Source organism: Apostichopus japonicus, chromosome 4, assembly GCF_037975245.1.
Source record: "Apostichopus japonicus isolate 1M-3 chromosome 4, ASM3797524v1, whole genome shotgun sequence".
Lineage (NCBI taxonomy): Eukaryota > Metazoa > Echinodermata > Holothuroidea > Aspidochirotida > Stichopodidae > Apostichopus > Apostichopus japonicus.
Window position 1 is genome coordinate 26,132,577 of NC_092564.1, and position 21,054 is coordinate 26,153,630.

General features: G+C 36.0%; 2 protein-coding genes across 11 annotated transcripts in view; both read left to right on the plus strand.

Moving 5' to 3' along the window:
- The first annotated feature begins 1,630 nt into the window (after positions 1–1,630).
- LOC139966959 (alpha-(1,3)-fucosyltransferase 7-like) lies at positions 1,631–6,026 on the plus strand. 2 transcript variants are annotated; one of them, XM_071970466.1, is made up of 2 exons: positions 1,631–2,071; positions 4,498–6,026. In XM_071970466.1, exons 1-2 carry the CDS (start codon positions 2,009–2,011, stop codon positions 5,893–5,895), a joined length of 1,461 nt encoding a protein of 486 aa, XP_071826567.1. In that variant the 5' UTR covers positions 1,631–2,008; the 3' UTR covers positions 5,896–6,026. The 2 variants fall into 2 exon arrangements, with proteins under 2 accessions (XP_071826567.1, XP_071826568.1); XM_071970467.1 differs by lacking the exon at positions 1,631–2,071 and adding an exon at positions 2,464–2,841.
- Positions 6,027–8,429: 2,403 nt separating this feature from the next.
- Positions 8,430–21,054, plus strand: part of LOC139966961 (phosphatidylinositol 4-phosphate 5-kinase type-1 alpha-like) — a 52,653-nt gene continuing 40,028 nt past the window's right edge. For 6 of the 9 annotated variants that reach the window (XM_071970474.1, XM_071970477.1, XM_071970475.1 and 3 more), the window contains exon 1: positions 8,431–9,542. In XM_071970474.1, the coding sequence (XP_071826575.1) occupies positions 9,482–9,542 (61 nt within the window). In that variant the 5' untranslated portion in view covers positions 8,431–9,481. Of the gene's footprint in view, positions 9,543–21,054 lie in introns of all 9 variants that reach the window. The other 3 variants (XM_071970472.1, XM_071970476.1, XM_071970473.1) reach the window with 1 other exon arrangement.

Below are 21,054 nucleotides of genomic sequence, written 5' to 3' on the forward strand. Positions count from 1 at the left end.
GCTAGCATTTATCATGGCTGGTATTTGTTCTCAATATACATAGATGACAGGTCCCCCCTTTTGAACATATTTGTTTCTTTTAATAAGCCACTTTCATCATATTAAAGTACTGTTTGAGGAGTATCTAAGAAATTCCAGTACTGATTCCAGACTCTGCATTTGGTTTGTGTTTAATGGACAGTACTAAACTTAAAAAAATAAATGTCAAATGATTCTCACAAGTTGAAGACAATTCCTCTTTGCTGATATGTTTATTTTTTGGGGGTGTGCGTCATATCCAAGGCCGGAGACAATGCAGAAAGTGAAAGAACAAAATCATCAAGTTATATCGGAGGAATAGTCTATCTTCAAGATTGCCAATTTAACCTGTTAATTAACTTTAATTATGTTGTTGCCAGATACTTTATTAAATCAGTTCGATACATAACATTGTCTGTGTGGTTGTTTTCATTTGTTGTGGCTACTGTTGAAATGGTGCACCCTGGGATGTATGGGTGTGGTAAGCTACCAATGACTAGGTTTTAACTGCTTTGACCTTGATACATGACTATCAAAATCTAAAAATTCCTTGTAACTTTTGCAATATATATATATATATTTCTTATTTATGTAACTGATTGAGTAGGCTTATATGTTGTTATATTATATTATATAGAACAATATTATAAAGGAAATATAAACAATACATAAAAATTAAGGAAGTGTGGTCCTCGTCAGTCAATACAAAACAGTTTTAAGAAAACATTGATTTGACAAAAGCTTGAAAGAGTATAGAAATAATATTACAAAGGCTCTATTTATATCTCATAATTGGAGAGAGAAAAAAAGAGCAGCTCTGTATATTTAAATGAGTTTGTAACAAAGACTGAGTAATCTAAACCTAGGTTTAATTGCAAGATTTCTCAAATTGTACTTTGTAGAGAGCGGTTAGAATGAAGGAGATGGCTTCCACAATAGAAATAATCTCTGCAATTCTTATAGAATCATTTCTAATTGCAGCTTCATTGACTTTAATTACTTAAAGCTCATGTTTTCTTCAGTACAGACTTATAAATATATTGTACAGGAGGTGTTCTGAACCAACTGACCATGAATACTTTATTTTGTCTCTGTGTCTTTCATCTGTATACGGCTATGACGTTCATATATATAAATAATAGTAATTATTTATCTATGTAACCATAATTTCTTTGTTCTTTATTATTTGCCCGACTACCTCCCAAAGCCCCTCTCCCCACACACACGAAGCCGGTTTTCGTAAAAGTTCTTTAAACCTTTGCTGGTAGGCCTACTTTGAAATCACTTCTTTGTCGAACAACCCGAATATGTTAAGCAGATATACTTTTTACGACAATCAGTCACCCAATTTATAGGATTCCTCCATGGCCGCCTGCAGGAGCACTCGACTGGACCAAAATATGTATGCCTATTCTTTTCCCAGTCCACCTAGTCCATTGAAACCGACTTTCAACTTCAATATAAACAAAAATAAGAATTGGTCGATAACGCCTATACTCGTACAAAGAACCGTGGCCATACCACGGTTCATTGCCTGTTCATAGTTTTTCGACACTACATATGCATATCATGCTATATCGATATCACACAATGTCGTAAACGCGATCTCTTATATCAATCTTTACGAACGCGGTAATGCATATCAACAGGTATTGTCTTTCCCATATAGAGTTGTAAACCCGGTCTTTTTCTGCAACTTGTGGCAATGAAAGTCTGGTATTCTATATCTATCATGGCAGTAGGAGTAGTACTGTTGGCGATAGCCGTCTGCATGTTGAACATGCTCATTTTGTAAGAAATGGTTTCATTTGACAGCTGTTAGATATTGGGGACTACGGTATCGCAATTACCAGGTTTACATCTGCTTCATGGGTAATACCGATTTAACGTTATCGTCATTCATCAAGCCGGGCTACGACAGAGTAGAACTGCCAGCTAGTGTCTTCAATGTTCAGTTGACTCATTTCACCTCCCTGGATAGTTTCCAGTCATGAAACCCTTGTCGCTTTTGCGGGGATATATTACAAGACCGTTATCACATGTTTGTAGAAAAGTGAGTATAAAAATACCATCCTAAATTGTCTTAAATCTCGGTACTTTACTATTCTCTTTACACATCACCCTTATTGTATATCCCTGCATGCGCGAAGGTTGAACATTACTATTTTCCTCGCGACATCCTCGTGGAGTTTCTTCAACACACTTTTTGCCCATATAATTAATATACGTCCAATCATATTAGCATTTAAATGGAAGCATATATCATAATATATTAGTCGTACGATAAACATTTACATTCCGTCATTCAGCCTCTGAAGAAGATCCTGCTAGGATCCAAAGGTCAGGCCAAATTACTTTTACACATTCTCTTACACAGGCACTTTAGTGGATAAGCAGTTTGCTAACAGTGTTGTTTCTCGCAGAATAAGGAGGTAAAAGTTAAAACGGCTTGCCATAGGGCAAATGAACAGACTTGTTTACGTTGCATAATATATCGCGAATCTGGTAGCACAATAACCCACAAAGTGTTGTCAATTTTCACTGTAGTGGGTGATGTGCACTGACAAGGCAAAGGAAACATTCGTATTATCACAAAGATTCTTTTCGAGATTTAGTGTTGTGTGTAATTTGGCTTAACGTCATTGCATTCACGGAATATGCAGTGGGATTTACTTCAGATGTAGGCCAAAGTCTAGTTTAGTAATCGTGTAGTCTTGGGCTGAGTGAAACAAGTTAAATTAAAGTTGGCCTAACACAGTAACAGTCCATAGCTACAGAAAATGCGACTCAGGTATGGCAAAATCTTCATCTAGATTTTCTGTGGTAAGTAAAATGATATTTAATAGTTGCTCACAAAATCTGGTACTAATTTAGAATCCGTACCATTCGACCCTACTTCCTAACCCCTAACCCTACTTCCTAACCCTACTCCCTAACCCTACTTCCTAACCCCTAACCTTATTCTGCCGATTCGGAGTAAGCTTTCCCATTCATATGGTACGGATTCTAAAGTTAGGCCCAAATTCCTAGCACAATATAATATGCTCTAGGTGCAATGCTACTCGCCAGTCATTTGGACATTTGGACATATTTCACTGTGGTCAACTGACATGAGAGCCAAACAGTATGTACGCTTCGAAAACTTGGAGTTGGAGTGCCTGTGATGGCAATCAGGGACCCTAGTCTTATGCTCACGCTAGTTTTGGGAGTCTGGACGATGGCTTCACTGTCTAGGAGTTGTGACTGTAGTGTAAGCATGTGTACAGGTTTTGCCAAATCTCCCTACCCCTGCCTAACCTGCGGTCAAATACAGAGTAGGCACTTGTCAAAGGAGGCCTGTGTCAGAGAGTTTCTATTATCTTCATAAATGGACTTTCATTGAATGCTGCTTCCTCCTACCCCCCCCCACCCCCACCAAAAAAAGCACTCCTCCTAAGTCAAATAAAGGTGAGGCTTAATACTAATAGAAAGATGAAGTTAATTTCTATAATGTTTTCAGACTTTGACCTATGTTGACCTCAAATGGCTTTTACTATAACCTCCATGAAAGCAATATGACTTTGCACTTAGCACTGTAAGTGTAAGGTGGCCCTACTTAACAAGTGTAAAGCTGATCAGATTTGCTTTTAAAGCATTACTTTAGGTACGGAAACAGCATTAAGAATGATCTCAACTGAACAGACCTGTTTGTTGTATGGTGGTGTATGGTAACTTTGTGTGTACCCTAAAATCTGGTAATACTGTGTTATTACTCATACATATTGTATGAAGCTGTACTGACAGAAAGTGTACTGTAGTTGCTATGGTCACAAGTGAAATTTTAACCACTTTTTCAATAGCAATGTTAATCCACTAAGCCTGAATAGAAACGGCCAAAATTGCCATGCACTGAAACAAGGAAACATCGATTTTGTATTTTGAGACAACTTAAGTGGATTATTCCACCCATTGAGCATAATTATAAATTACACTTCAATGCATGCTCAAAGTTAGTGAAATTTTCCCTTGCTTTGGGCAGTTTGACCGTTAAAAGAATAAGTCTGTTCTATTCTGGCGGAATCTGGTCAAACCATTGATGAAATCACATTGCTGAAGGATTGAACAGACCCACTGAGTAAAATCAGCAAGATCGTCATCACCGCTATCCTTTCAATGAACATTTAATTCCTTACCATAGTGAATTTATCGTATACCATTAAGATGAATTTACACACCAAGTGGTAAGGTTTAAGTAGTGCTACAGTTTATAGACAAGTGAATTAAAAGGAACCCCACAACCCAGAATTACCCCAAATTTTGGACTCCCACCGAAGGCAATTAGTGTACAGTATATTCATTAATCAGTACAGTCTAAAAGCCATTGACTATACAAGTTTTGACAGTTTTGATGTTACCAAAAAAAAAAAAAAATGAATCGAAAATAGTTTACTTACCTTATATGATTTATTTTATTACTTTTATTTTCTGCCTACTCCTCAGATGAACAGACTTCATACCTGTTACTTGTACGAGTTCCTAGTGGCTGTGACAGTCATAACTTTGGGGTTTCAAATAATTGGAATGATGGACACAATGAAGGTAAAGACACAGACAAGTCACATAGAACACAATGAAGTTGGACACTTGTCACCGGAAGAACGTTGGGGCTCTGATAGAAGAGATTTTGATGACTTGCTCACACACACTCAGGCTGCCAATATCAGCAGAGCAGTTTCCCGGACGTACTTTTGTAATAATGAAAGTACTGGATCTTTTAACATATTAGTCTTTGGTGGGATAAAAGTCATAAGACAATGGCAAGAATTGAACGTTTTAGTTAATAATTTTAAAGCAGTGGATAAGACATCGCATTCTTTACATGTGACATGTCCTTATCTGAGAACAACACCTGATGTCGTTTTAGATGAAGGGGGCACAGACATACCATGTGAAAGTAATGTCCGTGTTGTGCTATCTTCCAATATGAATGAATTAACCGGAAAAGATATTATCGTACTCGGTATGTCACCTTACTCTCTTAAAATTAAAACCAAGGTCATGCGTTCCAAAACTTCAACCAATCAACTCTTTGTTTTTTATGGCGTCGAGACGCCTTTGCGCATGCGGGAGTGGATACCAGACATCGGCCGTCAACCTGTGCATGCGGTATGGTCCTATCTTGAATCCTCAGACACAGTGATACCTTATGGCAGATACAGGAAGTTTCCAGATGGAAAATCCAAAAGAATTGCCATGGAAACCATAACAGGAAACAAGAGTAAATTGATAGCTTGGATGGGTAGCAACTGCGTGAAACAGGTCTTCTGGCCACGAATGGGACTTATTTACGAATTACAGAAATACATACAAGTGGACACGTACGGGAAGTGTGGAAATTTAAGTTGCCTGCCGAGAATGTCAGAGAAATGCCAGCATCTCATGGGGGAATACAAATTTTATCTATCTTTAGAAAATGCTGAATGTAGTGATTATATGACAGAGAAATTCTGGGACACAGGGTTGATCCAGGGAGCGGTACCCGTGGTTTACGGTGCGAAGAAAGAGGACTACGAGAGATTAGCACCGCCTCGGTCGTTCATACACGTCTCCGATTTTGAGTCCATAGAATCTCTCGCAAATTATTTACTTCTGTTAGACAGGAACGACATTCTCTATCAGAAATATTTTGAATGGAGAAAACATGGCGAGATAGAGATGGTCTTTCCTCCCCTCGTTCCGTCTTCTTTCTGTGACGTCATCAAGCAATATCATCTGTTAAAAAGAGGTCTGCTTACGGCAAAGGAACTTTCGGAAACGACCTGGTATCAAGGTTGTAGATTAGAAGCTGCGAGTGTCCACCACGAACATGATTTCGAAACTTGGCGACCGTGGAAGTAAAGAAAGTAGAGAATAATCTTGTCACAATTGTAAGAAGGTTGCCACAGAAGCAGAACATACCACCCATAGGCGTAAGAGGCTGGGGGCTGCAGCCCCCCCAACCAAAAATTTTTGTGAAAATTTGGGCAATATGCTGAGAATTTTTCAGGCACCTACTGAAAGAAAAATAATTTGCAATGTGTTTTTCAATGGTTAAACTTATCATTATTATTGTAACCACTTCCCCAAAAATTCTAACCAATATTGTAGGGTAATAACACAGAAAATGATTGTATGTTATTGGCATGTGATGTAATAACCGATGAATGCCTATATGATATGCACATTAACATGTTGAATGTGCGCTGAGCGTGCGAAAAAGTTTGGTTATATTTTTCGGGCAAATCGTTACAGCCCCCCAAATCAAATTAGGCTCCCTACGCCTATCATACCACCAATAAATGGCAATCCATCATTAGTCTTTCCTATTGCTAGTTGAATATCCCATTACAGAAGAAAAGGACTATAGTTACAGAAGTGCAGTGGTATATGTAAAATTGTTTGCACATGTCTTCCTTTTGTGATTTTGGGAGTAATACTTTAGCAAAATTTGAACATGTTTGCTGACGATGCCATTATCAAACACCTATGTCTGTTTTTGACATTTAAAAAGTTTCATTTAAACCTCAACAATTTCATCAATTAATAATTCTCACTTAAGATTATCTATTAACAAAACATTCTAAACTATTGTGCTTTTATCAGAGGTTTTTCTTATAATGATGTTTATTTTCCTACTGCATTTTGTATACTCATGATACTCGAAATAGACTCTGTGTTTATACAGGTTCTTGCAAAAGAAATATTTTGTAAACAAACACTTATATTGAGACAAAGTAGTATTAAAAAAAAATCAGTGTCAATGTGTTATAATTATAGTACCTTTTGCAATTGGAGGAGTATAAACCACCATAACATGTAACAATATTCTAGCATAAGCTAGTGTTGTTATGACGTGCAAACCACTTCCTTGTAGAAAAGTCATTTGTAACAAGGTCATATTGCACTGTTCCCCCGCAAAATTTGATCACATGGTCTACCCAGTACGCAGCCATTCTCGGAAGGAGTCATAGGGCTTTCTCGGAACATCTGCGATATTTTCTTGATTTTTGTTTTCTTAAACAAGAAATAGCATGTCATGAATTAATTCCATTCAGTGGGTGGGATGATGAATTGTGAATTTTTGTGGACGATATTTTTTTTGCGATGCGCCTTGCAAACTTATGCAAAAACTTGAAGGAAAAAAACCCTGCATTAAGAGGGTACGTATTCCGAAGGCTGAAGATGATGGAAAAATGATGGATTTTTCTGCATCATTAGGTCAGACATCACCTCCTTGAATGCCTATATGATTATTATTATTATTTTTTTCTTCTTCAAATTTGGTGATATTTGTTTTATACATCCAAAAAAATCACGGTTATTTTTGGCTATAAAGCCTAGTTGCCAGAGATTGTGATAGAGAAACTCAGAAATTTCGAAAGAAAATATGTCGAGAATATATAGTCGACATACGGACATAAAAATCCGAAGCCAAAATAGACGTAATTGATCACTTTGCCTTTCCTGAAGCACCATACATAAATCATCTATAATATTCGTCTTTGGATGAACCACAAAGCAAACCAGTTCTGCACGCCCTTGCCCCACTGCCCCCCCCCTACCCCTCGCAGATAGCTCAGTCACTGATATACACATATCCTTATTGTTACAACAGTGCTGAAGGCTCCAATGGTAAGTACTTTTCTGAATGTTAATATATCCCAGTGAAGTAAAAATGCCATACAGAAAGCTATTGACAAATTTATGCTTGATAAAATTTGAGCCTAAATGACCATTAGTAGCCTTTTAGCATATCTAAGGGTAAAAGTGATGAACTGTTATGGGCCTTCTGCAAAATAATATCCTTCCCGTCTCTCTCTTTCCTACCATTTCAGCCTTAATCTTCCCCTGCCAGCTAGCCTACTTCCAAAGTCCCCAACCACGCCCGCCCTCCTCGGTCATCTTGTCCACCCCACCTCTTCAGCCTTCTCTCCCTCAAACATTTTTCTGTCGTTTCAATCGTCAAAAAGTAGCTTGGCCCTGAGAATTATTTTATATCACAGTTCACTAAGTCAACTTTCGGAGTAAAGCAGGAATTTGGTTCATGTGAAACTTCTCGCTCGGGCAGCTTTCCCGGTGAAAAAGAAAGACAACCATTGGAAAAAAAACTACTCCACCCAAATTAGAGGGCGTCCTTTAATGTTCTGGAATCACCCGATGTATATCGTATTCCTAAGCAAACAGTATCCCCCTCTTTTTGGTTTTGATAAAACTTGTCATGAACATTATAGTTTTGCTAAGACAATTATAGTAACTGTATCATATCAAAGCCATCCATTCTTTGTCCTTTTATCCTTAACTACGAAGTTACATTTTCAAGATAAACGTATACATTACAAGTTTGCTATCTTTGACCATTACGCGTCATTGTACATGGTAAGGCTGGCGGGCGGGATACGCGACAAATGTATACATATGAACAAAATTTCTATAGGGTTATATAACACCTCGCATGTACATTGTTGGATTATCCATATTTTACAAGATCGCTCTTCTGTTTCAACTTGGGTACTATTCAAGTTATTTCCACCGAGATGATACTTTGTTTTGAATTTTAAACGTATCAAATTTTCTCTTTGTTGCTTCGTGGATCCTGCTCCTTTGCGAAACCTCAACCTAGCCTTCTTTGATAGTACCACTCCAGTGTCAATAACATTACTGATGATGATTAACGTTAGGACAGCGTTGTTGTTATATTATTACTAGGCTAGGCCTACGTTGTTCCCTTTCAGTTGGTTGATTTGACATTACAGTTCAAAAGTAACCTTACTTAATTAAGATTACTGGACATTGCAGACAGTATTCAGTCTATTCTATTTGGTTTAGAAGATCTAGCCTCTTGGTAAGTTTGTCAAAAGTGCTACCTGAACTCGCCTGAGACAAGATTAGTCAAAGTTAGGCACTAGGAGCCTAAGTGTAACTTATTATTAGTATAGCATTAGGTCTAACAATACTCTAACTTGAATTAAATAGCTAAACCACAGACAACTGGTCTGCTGTACTCGTAATTTTCAATTTGCCAGTGTATGTATACCAAGAGAGAAGAACTCTACTCTGAGTATGCCCATTGGTAAGATTTTATGAAAGCTAAGATGATGAGTTTGTGGCATGAAAACTTTCTTTTGTCAGCCACTAGTCAAGTCTAAATAAGGCTTCGCTTCTTGCATAATTTCTTTCATACATGTTAGCATTTCACTGAGAAATAGAAGGCCTACAATATCAATTTAGACGTACGCAAGTAAACTTTATACTTGCCGGGCTGCATCATTGGTAGCAATTTGGAACTACCCCATTCAAAACTCTTTAGCAAAGAACACAAGTTATTTGAAAATCCACCATACGTAGGTGACAGGTTGCATTTCCAATAGTGGACCTCTAGACCGATTAACAAAACCACCAGATTTGTGATGTTCTTGAGAATAAGCTGAGGAATGTACATAAGACAATGGATGATTCTGGAGATGAAAAAGCCAATGATAGGGAACGGAATGTTTCTGGCTCAGCAAGTAAGTCATTTCAATTGTACCCTGTTTACTCTTATGTGGATCAAAGACCATTCTTGTGAAATTGATTAAGGAACAAGAATGCCAAAATGGAAGGAAGAAAGGGGCGTACTGTTCCTGTTAATGACCACTGTAATTGCGAGGAACAGCCCAACAATTTTCTCCCTGGTACCCCATGGCCCTATTTTTTCACACTATTTAGGATAACGGTTATGCGGCATCCTGCAAAGATGCAATCCCTCAGAGGGGGTTCATTGCTGTTGCTGCAAAGTTTACAGGATTGGATGCATTGGGTTTCAATGATATTGTAGCACCAAAACCAGTCCTGCCAGCAGGCTGTGTTTTACAAACATAGGCAGCTGTACAAATTTTTCTTTTCCCAAAATAGATGGGAGAAGAAATAGGGAGAATTGGGAGAAAATATGCTAAACCAGCCAAAAGCCAGTAAAAACCAAGATGTTAAGAAACCCTTTGGGGTTTGAACAGACCACAAATTTAGCTTCCTGAGAACATTTATAACAGATCTTTGGAAGCAAAAGAATGCTTCAAGAACACAACTGCATTATTTAAAGCATTTTATACAATTATTTCCCAAAATATGAAGGTTGGATTTTCTTCATAGTTATATTTCCAGAAGCCATACTGATTTCAATTTCTTATGATATAATCCACACAACATCTTCTAAGCAGTAAGCACCTTCGCTCTATACCGTGTAGAGAATGATAGCTGACCAGTATTCTCCCTAGCAATGGACATCCCTAGTGATTGCTCAATTTCTGATCATGCCACCCAAAAGTGTCTAGAAGCACCAGCTATAATATGGTTGGAAAGAGTTTTCTTTTGAATGGATGTGGTATCAGGCCCTTTAGGGGTGGGGGGAGGGGTAGATGTTTGACAGGGTGAAGTGAAGTGCTCAGGGTTTAAGAGCAACACACCATACTGTAGTATGCTGTATTCTGATAGATCTATAACTACAGTAGCTAAGGTCATGGTGTGTACAGTTCAACTGTGTGTACTGATCAATATTAATGGAGACAGGTAAGTGTCATGCCAAGTGCTGTAAATGCCCAAAGAAAGACATGGGCTACTAGATCTTAAGCAAAGCTTTGTACTTTGAGGTCTTTTGTAAGTTTCAAAATTCATGTCATTTGAAAAATATATGAATCAACTACATACTGTTCACATTGACCATTGGATAAATTAACTTAATCATGATTTGGTTTGGTCACTGAATGATATTAAATTACTTTATGTAAGATCTGTAATTTATTTTGCTTTCTCACTTACCAATCTCCTCACAACTGCTGCACCATAACTTTTCCGTGTCCAGATGGAGAAATTGACTGGGAAGATTATCAACAAATTTTGAAAGATTGCATCCTAATGTAATTGCTGTAGTTAAAAAAGTGGCAGGGAAAGGTATCCAAGAGAAAACAACATGCAAAGTGGGTGGGTAAATATACAAATATGGCAAAATGAAAACTCTGAAGGTAGTAAACATTTTGCATGTACTGCTAGTATTCTAATAATGAATAAATAAATAAATAATATAAAATATTCTGCCAGGTACAGATTTATTAAAAAAAAAAATTCACTTTCACTTATTCTTTCTCCTCACAACAACTGCATCCTTTCTACCTGGCTAATCTGCCTAGAGTGACCTGGTAACCTTTGACAAAGAGTACAATATAAAGTTTATACTAATATTGTTTAAGTTACTACTTGTTTAAAATAGAATTGTGACATGTACTGTATGAAATATATACACATGGATAATTATAAAAATAAGCTGGCAGGACTGCAGTTGTTTATCAATGTTCACTATATTTGAACACGTCCTGACCTTCTGTAGAAGTCAGAAACTTTGTAAATTTCACGCCTGTCAAGAACAGTATGGAATTGGAATACATGTGTTAAATATAGATTCAACAGTGCATTGGCCAGTATGTGTACACAATTGTGATTTAACTTTGGCAGCTTATGGTTACCATTAGTAATGTTATTGTATGGTACACATCTGACACCTTTGTACTGTACATACTGTCCTGTACTGCACTGTAATGAATAATTTAGTACTGTACAGTTAGTCAGTGCAGTACAGTACAGTACAGTTAAATGAGTCTTGGATAAGAAGGTAATAATCTGAAGTTGAGGAAATGTTAAAATTTCCACTTCTTCCACCCTATCTTTCCCCTTCCTCTGCCCCTTCCCCTTCCCCTCCCTGGCTTATAAATTACTTGTGATGATTGGATGCATAGATCTTTTAGTCAAGGCACATGTAGTTTCAAATTTCATGTAGACAGAACTGTCCAAGTTTGAAAATTCTGTGTTTACAATGTTGTAGGACCTACTGTACCATTGAACTGATATTTTGGAGCCTCCATGTACAGTACTGTCGTTACATCAAGGTTTTCTCTGATTCCACCTGAAGTATTAGACTGAATAACTCAAACAAGAAACTCTTAATAGGAAACCTGGGTAGATATTACCTACAGTAGTACAGTACCAGACTACCAGTACATACAGTACAGTATCATTGTTTAGTCTGGTATTGATAGGAAAACTTACTGTACAAGTACAGTGGTGTATTGTAAATGTATTATTAAATTGTGAAGTGAGGGTTTTAGATATCCAGCAGCTGATATGATCAGTAAATTTATATTTAGTTACTCAAGTAACAGTGCTATTGCATCAGTAAAAATGACATTACAATATGGAACTTCAATTGTGAAGTGAGGTTTTTCGATTTCCAGCTCAGCTGATATCAGTAAATTTATATTTGGTATCACAAGTAGCAGTGCTATTGCATGAATAGAAATAACATTAAAATATGGAATATGGAACATTGAAATATGAAATATGGAACATTAAAATATGAAAAAGTAGACAAAAAAACCTGTTTCTCCTTTCTCTTTAATTACCAAAGTTACGGTGCCACAAAATAGCCTCATGTAGTAAAAGTTTTTACAAGTTTCACGTTCCAAGAATACAGCATTAATAGTACTAGTATCAATAAACTGTAAATAGTTAACAGTATAGACCGTAATATTAGTGATAAAAGAAGTAAAAAGATGGCCTTATTATAATGAACACATACATTACAGATTTACAGTCATAAATTTACAATTAATATGACCTCACTGAGGTTTGACTTGCAAATTAGTGTTAGCAAAGCTACTGTATGAATAGTCTCTTTAGTCTACTGTGTACTGTGTATCATTTAATGTGATGTTCTGAATAACATGATACTTTTAAGTTTCTAGTTCTAAAGATGAAGTACCTACAAAAGGTATCACAATGACTTAGCGATTGAAATGGTATGTAGTATGTAAAGTATATTCATTATTCAGTAGGTTAATATGCCAGGAAGGAGGCAGTGGTGGTGGAACGAGGGTAGGGGCAGGGGAGTGGGTCCTGGTGTGAGGGGTGAGACCGTGAGAGGAAGTGACTTGGTGGGATGGTTTTGCATAATTTATTGCATAATTTTGCATAATTTATCAAAGGTCTTAAGCTTCTTTCAGCTATTCAGTACTGTACTTTTTCAGTCAGGTGCAGAGAGGAAGCCAGGAAGGTATTCAGTGCACAGGGTACAGTAGTTGTGAAAACTTTCTCAACAATACAGTATATAACTTAAGTACTGTACATACTGTAATAGTTCAACTTTATGTCAGCCTGAAATTTGTTGTTTTGGGTTTTTTATTTTATGTCAAATGTCATTACTGGAATACTGGTAACATAGAGTAGACCGTAAAAGTTTTCAGATGCTGAATGATATATACAGTACAGTATATACACAGTTCATTTCACATCTTTGCTACTACTAAGTAAGTACTACTACTATGCTCTCTGTAATTCATTGTTCGGTCAGTGTTACCAGGGAGTTGTTCCATAACATCTGCCTGGTACCTTACCCGACAATGATGTAACTTTGCTTTGCAACTTAATTACTTTTATTTTAACACATACGTTGAAAACAGAAAAAATGGGTTTTGTTCTCCGAGTGTAATGTAGCCTGATATTTACTGTACGTACAGACATACCTGTATACACAACCAGTCTACGACGGGGCAGATAATTACATTTAAGCAATATATCGTAAATATATAGTAAGTAAAGCAGAGGCAATAAGTACAGTGGAAATGCTATAGGAAGTTGTTGTGGACGTGTTCAGTCAGGGGGAATAAAGACATTAATGTACGTAGCACTCTAAATATACTAAGTGCAGATGGTAACACACTTTACAGAGCTTAATCTTCAATAATATTTGTACAAGAATCTGCCATCTGAAGTGGATGAGAGAGGATGATTAGAGTAGTAGAGATTGAGATTTACGTAAGATTCATTACACACACACACACATGTACAGTATGCCACCATAGAGATGAATAGTCACCAGTGTGTCTGTTGATTGTGTACTGTGTACAAATTCCATTCCTGATCTAGGCAAGGAATTAAAACTAAGATATTTACATCACCAGTTCACCTCCCTTCTCTCTCATATACTGTCTCCTCTCTGACAATGTACAGTACTGTGTCTAAGGTATTATGTTGAAATGAAATGAGTTTTGTAGGTCTTTTTTGTGTGTGTGTATAAAATGGAATTAGGAAAGGAATGTAATGTTTGTCTTGATATATTTGTGTAAAAGTATTCTTGATCTTAACCTCAGTATTTAGAAATGCATGTTGAAACATGTACTATACCAGTTCAGTTGGAAAAATGTACAGAAAATGTGTTGACAAATTTGTGCCACATTAACTTTTTGGTACCATCACAAAATGGTAGAGCTACAATCTAACAGTCAACATACCTGTATCATTTTAACAATACATGTGTCATTTTAAAAATAAGGATTTCAATCAAATTCTTGACGTCCATGTCACCATCTCAGAACTAACCAGTCTTGACAGATCTGTGTATGTAGTTCAAGAAGTCTTAGTAATTCAAATTTAAAATGTAATGACTCACAGTACTCAAGTCATATATGTTGAGTTAGTAATCTGAGTCAGACCCCTCAATCATGTGACTGACCCTGGACGAAGGATGGTAAATAACCACAATAACAAGCAACATAGCAACAGCAATTGTTATTTTAATATTCATGTTTGCTTTCATATGAATCCATCAAAAAAAGAAAGGAAAAGTATGTATGTACAAACAGAAGTAAGAACAAAAAAAAACAGTATTAAAAGTTCAGAAAGCCAATAAAAAAGTCGAAAGAATGTAAACAAAAATGTAACAAAAGCATCATAAAAGTGAAGATTGTACGGTAAACAAGAAAGCCTTTTGGCAATTGAGGCATATTTCTGAAGAATGAAAATTTCATGCTTAAGTTTTGAAACATCGAAGAGAATGGGAGTTTTGCTATAGATTTACTGCATGTCATAGTATTTGCCGGTTCAGTGATTTGAAAACTGGGAATTTGTGTTCACTTGATATATTGTAGAAGAGAACAAGATAGTAAACTGTACAGTAACAAATGCTTGGTAATGTACAACTGTACTGAGCCCTGTACTGTGCTGCATTGACTACGGCACCCAATGTTGTTCTTACAGTACAACAGTACTACAGTACTGTATATACAGTCTTACCTGCATTAGTGTACACTGTTTGATATGCATGCACAGTGTACCCAAAAGTTAATTAAGTTAATGTTCTGTCAAGGTACAGTAATACAGTGCATATCATTGAGTGAAATTGTGTACATGCTTCCACATAGTAGTATCATAATAGGAAATTTTTTTATTTCCATTTGTACAAATTTGTAACTTTAGTGTAATTTGCCTATTTTTTTTTTTTTTTGGGTGACCTGTTTTTGTTTCCCTTTTTTTCTTTCTTTTTCCAATGGTTAATTCATAAGTGCGAAAAAGGTCCATTTACATAAGGGTCTGTTCACGTTAAAGCGCCCAAATTAGCATAAATGGCATTTGGAGCATTGTGACAAAATAATTAGAGATTCTAGAGATACAAATATTATCCCCATGGAGAGAGTCCACCTAGCTGTACCTACCATAGCATAGACAATTTCCTGAGATATGCATATATATATGCTATACTCCCAGAGGTGCCGAAATGTGGACGGAAAATGTTGCCGTTTTCAAACTGCACTATTTGTACTTCGAGCTATTCTCAACTCCAAAAGTGGATTGCTCCAAATTTTGTCAGGATTGAACTTTGTGGCTATAGGTTCCCTCTCATAAATATTTCAGAAAATTTCATCCATGAAATTGCGAATTATTGCAAAACCGGACCAGTGTTTCGGACATCACTTTTTCCGTCCACATTTATACACCAATTTGTGAGTGGCGTAGTTTGGGGTGAAATAACAAATGTTGAAAGTGGTGTGCTTTTTCGATACTGTCATAGTTGTATCAAATAAAATATATATCAGATGCATGTCTATTCAGCCACATTTTACTACACGATAAAGTTAAACAACATGCAAAATGTTTCCGTCCACATTTTGGTGATGTCCGAAACATGAAGCAACTAATATATGAAGTATGTTAAAACCCACAAGACTATTTTGTTACTCTAATTAAAGCATAAGTACTCCCTCAACTACAGTATGTACATGACACATTTCCACTCATCCGTTTTGATTTTATAAACATTTCAATTTTTCCGTCCATGTGTGTGATGTCCGAAACACCAGTGATGTCCGAAACAAGTTTTAATTAATATTGCTTTATATTGCTTGAAAAAAAGACACAATAGATGAGCACTTCATATATTATGACAAGTTCTATTGTTACAAACATACATACTGCACTACTCAAAACTTTTTCCATCTTTATCAAATATTATAGCAAAATAACCTTAAAAGTATGTTTCGGACATCACCATGTGTTTCGGACATCACTTTTGTGAATCCAACATATTGTAAAACAGCACTAGTTTCAACTGAATGATTCAATTGGTTGATTTCAGTGTGCTAGAATACACTAAGATCCTACAACAGAATGCTTCTTAACTTTTGGTGTCATGTGACCAACATGTATTCATCTTTTGATGACTTGTGACAAGTCTAAAATGATATTCTACATATTTGGGTATGAATGTTACTGGGAACATCAAATTACTTGGATTTTTCTAGAACTGACATCATTAACACTACAATTTTCCATCATTTAGTACTGAAGAAGTAAAAAAACCGTTTAGTGAATTTTTTTCTGACATAACATTGAACAGGATGCCATCACAGTATACAGTACATTAGAAAGTAATGCTGTAATTGTCTAAGCTATAGCAGAATCAAGCTATTTGTCACAACCATAGAAAGCCTATTTATAGGCTAGAAGAACTACATCAAAGGGCACGTGGGTACCATGCATGGACTGTCATGTGATGTGTTCCAGCTTCCATGGCGGTACCAATTTGATATTTCCCAATATCATATTGAGAATTGTAAAGTTAATTACACACAATTGGAATAGGCCTAGACGAGTTTTGTAGCACAGTAGCTCATGTTTCTATCACATCGGTCTACAGCATAGTATGTCAACGTCACTTTGGAAAACTGAACACCGTTCAGTGTCGTCTGTCGCTCTATATGTATGGAATCAGTGTGAATCTATAACACCCTATGTCAGAGCAGTTTAACTGTTGATGGTAACTTGATGGTTGTCAAGAAAAGCTACCAGTACTTTGGGAAGATGTTAGCTAAGTAGTAGGACCGTGGAACGTTTCTGGTGATCTAACCTATAAATGTTGGTCAACGACTATAACTATAATGTTAAGGTACGACATTGCTAGGTAACTGTGTGTTGTCTGCTGCTAGAAGCCCAAATATACATTTACTGTACTAGTTAGTAAATCACAATGGGCAATGTGGAGATTAATGCCGTATATCAGATTATTAGTACCACCCTGGAACACATTACAGTACATGACCCTCTTTGACTGGTACGCGGATTTACTGTGTGATGAAACCTCCAGGTTTACTCGATGGTGTCAACAGTAATAATATACACAGAGTGGTGCATCATGCATGACCATGTTTTCATTCCGATTTGCTTCAGAGCTTTAGTGATATGTATACAGATATTTATCATTATGAAACTTAAGGATAAAGCTGAACAATTTGCTGAGCTGCTGTATACCATAACATCTACAGTAGGCCTTATACTTAAATGTAAGTTTAGGCCATAAGCTTAAATAATAACAATCTTACAAAGTAAATCATTTAATTCATATGTGACAAGGAGTATTTGTACAAACCATGTAATACTTGTTTTTCACATTATAATAGCCAAGGCATAATGATGAATAGATAAAGAAGGATATTTAAACTAGTATTTATAGTACTACTAGTATAGGGTACTACTGTTGCTTAGCTGGGCCAGTGGAAGCAATCTTCAACATTGGCAGATCCAGCTCAAAGGTGCATGGGGAGGGGGTGGGAGCGGGTGGGTACCATTTGAAGGGGTGCAAAATAGTTGTTATTGCTGACATTACAAAATAGGACCAAGCATTCTAGTGGAGTTTAGGATATGATAATCCGGTCCTCCCCTCTGAAAATTGTTTAAATAGTAGACTCAATGATACTAGCTACAATTGACAGGTGGGTGCCAAATTAGCTACAGTATGTAGGGATGTCACCTGTGTACATCTGTATATTTATTAAATGGTAAATATTTGCTGTTTGTTATTGCAGACTTCATCTAGGTAATGATGGAAAATGTGGAAACCGTAAAAGTTAAAAAGAATTCTATAACCCTTTTGGGGGAAAAATTTCTTTACAGTCAATAATAATACCATTTTCTGCAAAATAATGTATAAGTTGATGTTTCTGGGAAGTGTTGGTGTATGCTGGCCAATGCAAATGGTATGCTGGACAGGTAACGAATGTGGTGAAGCAGAGATTAACTTTATGCAAATGGTGATCAATGAATGGTCACTATGTGGAGTGTTATGGAGTGTTAGCTCAGTGGTTAACGCCGGTGCCTTTCAATCATAAGGTCCTGAGTTTGTGTCACTCCAAGATCAATGTATGTCGTCAAGTTACAGAGTTGTTGACAATTGACAATTCATAATCATGGTCGTTAAATATGAATCTAAGAGACTGACTTCGGTCAGCTTGCGGCTTTGATATAAAGCCAATGATGGCTTCTTCGCGAGTTCCTGCTTGCAGGAGGATCTAAACTACATGTGTGTATTCTGGATATGTATGAATTGAGTATACATGTAGTAAACAGTGATAATTCATTAACATTAAATGGGGTTATCATTTACACCAAGCCTTCAGATTTTCACTTATCACCTATCTTTTCACCTATCGGCTCTGTCCAGATGTTCAATTTGAAATATGTGCCTCAGGGCATTTGTTTTCCCAAGAATTTACAGTGCCATTATTTTTCAGTCCACCTTGTTGATTTTCCAGTCTATGGTGTTTTAATAAACTGCATTCCCTCAAAAATTCATAATATCTAGTGTACAGTAAATCTGCTACTGTCTGACTGTTGTGTATATTTTGAAGCAGACTTTTGTTGCTTGAACAGGTTTGAATAGCAAAAATATTACTTCATATTGTTGTTACCTGCTGAAATATGTATTATTGTTATGCAGTTTTGTGAACATTTTTTCCAAGGTGATGTCCGAAACATTCAGTGATGTCTGAAACGCTCATTAAGTAACTTTTAATGAACACTGAGGATTTGAACTATAATAAGTTCAAAACTGTCATTATACCTTGAAGGTAGCTTGTCAACAACAAAGACCCCTTTGTTACAAATTTAACTTTTGATATGATATGCATTGTGTAGAAAACATTACAGTGATGTCCTAATACAGTTGTGGTGATGTCCGAAACATAGTCCAAGACAGTCTTATGCAAATCTATAAAACAAGTGTTTGCATTTTTCATTATTTCAAGTGAATTTGATGCTGTTTGTTAGCATCACATATTGTGATGTACAGTACTGATATATATTGCTAAATATTAACAAGCATGGCCTTCGTTTAAAAATTGTCTTGATGATCACTTGGATCACTTGTATCCCTTTTCTTTGTTTTGAACTTGGAACCTAGGAAGGGTCCATATCTCTTTTGGTACGGGTATCAACTTACTAAAATGCTTTTCTATTCATTATTATTGCCATTAAATGAACATCATTTGGTCTATTACTAAATATTAGGTTTAATATATTAGGTAAACCATTGGTGGGTGATGTCCGAAACGAGATCATTTTGGAGGGGTGATGTCCGAAACAAGAGTCAAGAAAAAAAAAATTCTGAGAGGACATGACCCAGAATTTTCAGCTTTTGGTTAATATATGTGCTTATGTTGTGGTTTAATTTTATGGTGTAATTGTTTCTATTAATTTCAATTTTGTTCTTTAAAGAAAAACTTTTTAAACTTTATTTCAGGAAAAATTGAATATTTTCTAACGATACTGTAATATTTTTTAAAAAACATCATCGATATTATTGAAAACTTGTCTTACAATAGCAAATTTTGTGTTAATAAAGAAAATAAAAACAGAATTCCCAAATGTAGCAGCAATGGAATGACACACCACCATTAAAAAAAGAACAAATTTGGGAAAATTTATAGATTGTCACACTTTCAACCATCTTGAATATAATTTCCAGAATAGTTTAAGCTCTGGTCAATTCTGATTCATAAATTGCAGATATTAGTTATGTTATTTACTTAGAATAGAAGTTCTTTACTGTAATTTGAAAATTTGGTACCTCAGGCAACCAAATTGGGCGCTTTAACGTGAACAGACCCATAATGCAACTCGACAAAGCATCATCACTGTTATATTTCCCAGCCTTCTGTCTGATCAACAGTGCTGTACAGTATGTGTGGGTCATGTTTCAAAGCAGTTTCCATTTTCAGTTGTACAGTGATATTAGTGCAATTTATAGATTTCCTATAGAAATCAACCTGCAATTTATCCTGATGAAATTAATAATAACAAATTTCTGGCAGAGTGGGGAAAACACCTTCCTTGTTGATGTCCAGATGTAATACGCAAGCCTATACAGTAGTATACTGTACATGATAAACATGAAACAATTATGAGCAAGTCCTGATCAAGGTCATAATAACAAGGACAGATATTCCAAAAATGAAGGGTCTGTACTGTATCAAAGCTGTACTTAATTGCATGCAGAATGTTGGAGTTTTAAAGCCTGACGTTTTTATTTTGCTTGTGTGAGGGAAAATTTAATTTGTTTATAGTTGCATATATGTGTGAAAAGTTTGAAAGTTTTAGTACAACTGTACATGGATATAACCATGCAGAAGATGGGCTGATTATGACAAAAATTAAATATTGTATGACAATGTATGTTATTAGAAATACCTGATGATTGAGCTAATAAAAGGCATTGCTATGGGACCATTTTAGTGTCTTTTAATACTACAGTATTGTAAAGAAATACAGAACCAATATAAATGGAAAAAAAAAAATCAGTTTCTTATACACATACTGTATGCAAAGTTTAAAAACATTGGGTACAGTAGATAATAAAAATAAATGAAAACTTGATTAATGAACTACCGT